General features: G+C 53.9%; 1 protein-coding gene across 2 annotated transcripts in view; it reads right to left on the reverse strand.

The window, feature by feature from the left end:
* The window catches only part of Eml1 (EMAP like 1), a 188418-nt gene extending 183275 nt beyond the window's left edge, over positions 1 to 5143 (reverse strand). Inside the window, exon 1 of one of the 2 annotated variants that reach the window (XM_017796225.2) lies at positions 4951 to 5143. In XM_017796225.2, coding sequence (XP_017651714.1) covers positions 4951 to 4978 — 28 coding nt within the window. In that variant the 5' untranslated portion in view covers positions 4979 to 5143. The remainder of the gene's footprint in view (positions 1 to 4950) is intronic. The other variant, XM_017796224.2, reaches the window with a different exon arrangement.
* Between the last annotated feature and the right edge of the window lie 857 nt (positions 5144 to 6000).

A 6000-nucleotide genomic window follows, 5' to 3' on the forward strand; every position in this document is an offset into this window, starting at 1 on the left:
CTCTCTCTCTCTCTCCTCAGTTCCTCAGTTTCCCCATGCACACCCATGAGGACCCTATGAGTTGGAAATGTGTATGAACCATAATAGAATCAGTAATGCGGTGCCCATCCAAGGGATCCACCTGCATCCCTTCCCTTCCTGTCAGTTCAGGTTAGGCCCTTGGTGCCAGCTGTGTCTCAGGTGCCCAGCACATGTACAGTAACAGTTTAAAGAGCCATGCCTAAGGGCCACCTCTGCCTCCTTCCTCCCCTACACACCCATTCACGGAGGATTTCAAGGCATCATCTTATGGGATCCCCACAACACTCCGAGGTCATGGTGCCATCCTCACTTCACATCTGAGATGAGGAAGGGCTACTGGGTCCAGGCTTGGTGCAGAGGGTTTCCTCTCTTCATCCCAAGTCTCTCCCATCCTAACTTACTTTCACGGGCTAACCCAGAGCCAGTCCTTGTTTCCCAAAGTGACCCCTCAGACTTCAAAGATGAGTGCTCTAGGCTCTCTTTCCAAATGAGAAGGTGTAGACCTTAGTCTCCTGTAACCTTCCTCCCACACCACCAGCAGTGGCCAAAGCTCCATTTGCTGTCCTCCCTGTCTCCTTGTCCCTCCTCTTCTGAGCTGGTATCCAGTCCATCCTCAGGATCGTCTTACCAGCCTCATCCCTGACCTCTTGACCTCCAGGGTCTCTTTCTAGGCCTTCCAGCCAAAGCACCAAAGCAGACCAGACACCTCCTTGACTCCAGAGTCTTCATTGACTCCCTGCTGCTCAAAGAATGAAGCCTGAATGCAATTGCCTAACTAAAAAGGGGGTGACCAAGCAGCCCTCACCCATGGAAGGAAAGCAGCTTGGAGTAGGCTCAGGCCCAGGTGCCTCTCTAAGAACAGGGCCTGAGAGAGCTTTGTGGTTTGGGTCTTGAATGTCCCCCTGAGGCTTATGTGCTAAAGGTTTGGTCTCCAATCTGGGGTGCTACTGGGGGTGGGGTGGAACATTTAGGTGGTGGGGCTTAGTGGTAAGCAGTTAGGTCACTGGAGGTTGGAAGGTGCTACTGGGACTTAGCCCCGCCCTCTCTCTGTCTCTCTGCTTCCTGTGAGGTGACCCACTTCACTGTATGCTCCTACCATGAGGTCCTACCCATCACAGGCCTAGAGCAATAGTGCCAACTGTCCATGAACAGAGACCCTGCCTCCTTATGATCTGCTGTTATTGGGCATTTTGTCAGAAAGCAAATGAACAGAGGGATTAGGTTCGTCTCCTCTGGGGTTATTTACCGGGGCCCTGAGGAAGGATGGCAGTCAGCAGTCACAAAAGACAACAAAACCTGGGGTGCTTTGGTGCTCCAAACCTCAGGGACAGGGACATCACATCACTTCTTGTTCTGGGGTCAGCATGTTGTGTGAGAAGCACAAGGCATAAAGCCCAGCTCAGACCTTCAGAGTAACCCAGGCCAGCCCAGACCTTCCCTGGAGCCAGCGACCTGAGGTCATTTCAGAGACCTCCTCTGTGTCCCTGAGCCACTCCCGAACCCCCCTTGGGTCCTTTCACAGTATTTGCCCACCCTGGAATCCAGTACAATGAGAGCTGCAGGCCCTCCTCAGAGTTCTGTATGGCCTGCTGGAGCCTGAGGACTCCCAGGAGAAACTGAGGTAGGAGCTGGGGGTGGCCAGGATAAGGAGAGACAATGGGGTCCACCTTGGTGCCTAGCGAGGGGCTCATCCTGAGGCCTTAGGGACAAGAAGTTGGGGCTCTCAGATACCTGGAGGAACTGAGTGAGCTATGGATGCCCCGCTAAGGTCTTCAGGCCTTATTCTTGAGAAAATGCTTTTGAATTATGCAGAGCCAAGTACTTGGAGGGAGAAGTATTGGGGGCGGTATTGAGGATATTAGGGGCTCCCTTAGCTGAACCTCTTGGCAAAAGAGTGTTAAGGAAAGCAATGTAGAAAGAAAACAACCGCCCCGCCCCCCCATTGTACTAACAAAAGCAGTCACCCAACAATGTCCAAATAGGGGGATTAGGACCTCAACAGAGGGATTGGCAGGTATTCAGGAAGAGAAAGAAGGTTACTCTGTGACCAGGCACATACTCACTTAGGATTCACCCTTACTATGTCCTCTAGCAGGGCAAATACTCACCCATCAGGCATATTCAGAAAGATTAAGTGACTTCCCCAAGGCCACAGAGCCAGGGAGGGGTAGAGCAAGAATTTGAACCCTGAGCTGGTTAGACTGCATTCACTGCTCTCTGAGATTGCAGCAGCCTGTTCTCAAGGCTCAGAGTTGAATTGCTCCTTTGCTGGGATACTGCCTAAGCACAGGGAGACTGACAGCCCAAAACCATGGATACTCTTCCTGCTGAGAGGGACAGACTATTACAAGTTCCACACAGGAAGACTCAGGATGTATGGCGGATAACAGGAAAGTGCTCATCACTTATAGACTCAGTGAGGGATGTTCCAAGCCCCCATTTTACCAAAGAGGAAACTGAGACTCAGTCAGGTCAAGTGATGCATCCAAGCCTCCCCTGCACCCAGGAAGTACAGCCGGGCCTAGAATGCACACACTGAAGAGGCTGGTGTGGGCCAGCAGTTCCTGCTATAAATATGTTGCTGACTCCCAGGTAACCTTAGCCTCCTCCAAGCTTGCCTGCTCCAACACAAGGCCATAAATCCCAGAGCCTACAACACCTGCTGTGCTTCCCTCTGAGCGGAATTTTCCTGATGCCCTAACAAGGTACCACATTTTTTTACAGGCTCCAAATGATTGGAGGCAGTGCTAAGCTAGTCGCTGTCACTGAAAAAGGGGTGCTGCTGCAGGCAGGAGCCAATACGGCAGCCCAGTCCCTTGAGTGTGCAGAGTAGAAAAGCCCTCCGAGTAGAACCTAACCTGGGTTCCATGCAAACAGATGGGGGGACCTGGGTTCAAATCTCTAGAGCCTGTAGCAACTGAATAACCTTGGGTGCATCATCTGCATCTCTGAGCTCCTGTTTCTTTAGCCCCACAATGGAGTTGGTGCCTCTCACCTCCAGGCAAGAAACAGTGTGTCCCCTTTGAACAGATAAGAAAAACATCTGCACAGTACCCCAGGGCACACAGGTCTCAAGAATGTGGACACTGGTCACAGGCCTGGATGGGAGGCTGTTTAGCGACAACAGGTAGTTTCCACAGCAGCTTCCCAGGTCCAATTGTTGCTGGAGCAGGAATCCGGGAGAAACCTGGACATCAGGCAACATATTCAAAGAGACCCCTTTTCTGAGCAGAACTTTCTACCCTGCACCCAGGAGCCAGTTTGTTATTGTTGGGTCTATTAGCTGGCCTCCAACTTTCAATCCCCCAGCTTCAGCCTCCCCCACAGGTGCTGTTTATATTCCTAAAGACAAGGACTCCATGTCAGACCCATATAGGGAAGACAGACTACCACATTGTATTTTATAACCAGGAAAATGAACCTCAGAGCTTGCCCAGGATCTCTGTACAGCCAGGACAAAGCAAGCCAGTGTGGACCCCAGGCCCTGCCTCCCAGCCTAACATGCCTCTCCCCGTCAAGGAATGGACAGGGAGACCATGTCTCCTCCTGGCCTCAAGCATACTCAGACCCGTGCTATTGCCCTGATGGGCTAAATATTGTCCTGGCCTTCCTGAAATACTCATCTCCCTGCGGGTGGCTTTACAAACTGCTAAAACTAGTGTTGCGTCCCTGGTGCAGAGAGAGAGCTATTCCGGGTCTGTGTCAGGTGTGGGGCCTGGCTAGCCAGGGACTGTTGTTGGCAGCTCCCCAGGGCGCTGGTGGCCTGTGGCAGCCAGCTCGGCTGGCGCCTGGCAGAAGCAGGCGAGGTCAGGCCGCCTTTGTCCATGTCCCCCTCCCATCACACACACATATCACACACACACACACACACACACACACACACACACAGCCAGACTTAGGCACTGAGACTGTCCATCAAGTATCCCAGCACCTCCTGGGACAGCCTGGCATAGCTGTGAGTGCCCAAGAATCACCAAGGTGAGGTTTTAGGATGAGGACTCCATAGGCCAGAGCTGAGCAGCAGCTTAACGCCCTGGGAGGAGATGCCTGGGTCATGTGTGCCTCTGGGCACATGCCCTCAGTGCCCACTTGTGCTGTAAGCACACCAGATACCCAGGCATACATTGTCATGATCTGCATGAACTGCACAATCCTACTTTCCCATTGCCACCTACAGACCTGAAGGTTCAGAGATGTTAAGTCACTTGACCAGTGTCACCAACCTGAACCTGAAAGAACTGATACAGAGCCTGAACCACCTACTCAAGAGTCACCACCATAAGCCCTAGTCAGGCTGTCCCTGCTCCCACCCTGCCCCAGGTTGCTTCAAGGAAACATCTTAGCTTGCCCTTTAACTAGGATAGCCAATCCCCACCACAGCTCCTGCCCAAGAGAAGGCAGGGCATGTGGGCAGGACCCAGACTCTGACTGCATCTGTGCTCACCTGTGTCCCTAGCCACCTCCAGTCCAGAGAGTTTGGAGTTCACTGGAAGTCGACCTCAAACTGGTGGAGGGACTCAGGATTCTGCAAAACTTTTCTGGGACCTGTGGGCTCTCCCCCAGATAAATGTATACATGCACTGCTTGGCATATAGTATCAGGGACCCATGCACCCTGCACCCAGCTTGGGGTCCAGCATCTAGCTTGATCACTGCACTCGGTGGTCAGCCCTACCCCCTTCTCCAGGCTGACAGCTGTAGGCACAGCTTCCTGCTGAAGCCCACTGGGAAGTCAGGAGGTGCTGTCAGGACTCAGCTTCAAAAGTTAAACTGCATCTTCTGAGCTGCAGCTCCCAGATGCCAGGCTAGGAGGAAGGGGTCCCCACCTCACAGCTGCCTACAGCTTGTGAGGGGCCCTGTGCCCTTGGTGAGCGGAGGCCTTGCCTCTGCAACCGGAGCCACGGTGGGTAAATATAGCACTGCCACTCACCGGCTGAGGGGCCCTCGCCGTCCGACATGGTGGGGGAGATGGGTGGCCAGCTGGCCACCAGCCTGCAGGGACGCTCAGAGCCCTCAGCAGCCGTCACCCACCCAGCCTGGCTCGGGGCTGTTCCGTGTCCAGTCCCTAGGCAGCGTCCCGCCTCAGTCAGCCTGGCCACCCCCCATGCTGGGCTGGGCAGATAAGAGCAGCTCCCGGTGCCAGGAGCCTGTGCTATTGGTGGATAATTCTGGGCACTGCCCTCCCCTGCCTGGGGCCTCTCCCAAGCAGCCCTGGAATGTTGCCTGAGAAACCACTGCACCCCTGGGTGCTGGACCAGTCCCCAGGACCCCAGCTCTGAAGACTATGCAATGCCTGTTCCCTCCCTCCCTCTTGGTGACTGGTCCCCACCCACTGAGCCAGGACCATTTATGGGCAATTAGTGAAGGAGAACAGTTAGGGATGCTGCCACTGAGTGCTGGTACCAGGAGCCATGCCCAGCACCGCCACACTTGTCATCTCCTTTTGCCTTCCGAAAAGCCAGCCACATCAGCTCCGCGTCAGACAGGGTTAAGCGACCCTAAAGCGAAGCCAGCCCTCTAGGGGTGTAACCGGGATCTGGAGCCAGGCTGTCTGTCTCTAAAGGAGTAGGAAGCCTGGCCTTTGTTCAACCAAGAGCACCCACACTTCTGGACACACGTACTGGGTGCTTACTACCCCATACATGTTTGGGGGCTGGGTTAAGAGAGAAGCTCCCTACAGGAAGAGAAGTGATTCGGTGCCTGGCACAGAGCAGCACACAGGAAACACAAGGTTGAGAGAACACACGCTACAAGCATTTAGCCTGTGCTTGCTGTATACTTGGCCAGACATCAAATCAGCTCTCTCCTGGCTCCTACAAGGTAGAGGGAAGTCCAGTGTAAGCGTTCCTAAAGGCATCATCCCAGTGTTGGGCTCCTGGGTCCCTGGGAACCGAGGTCTGCCCAGCTTGGTTGCAAGATGCACATAAAGTGAAGCTGTTTAAAGAAAAAGCAAGGAAGCTGGGAATGAACTCAGAGAGCT

Source organism: Nannospalax galili, unplaced genomic scaffold, assembly GCF_000622305.1.
Source record: "Nannospalax galili isolate Female #2095 unplaced genomic scaffold, S.galili_v1.0 scaffold188, whole genome shotgun sequence".
Classification (NCBI taxonomy): Eukaryota; Metazoa; Chordata; class Mammalia; order Rodentia; family Spalacidae; genus Nannospalax; species Nannospalax galili.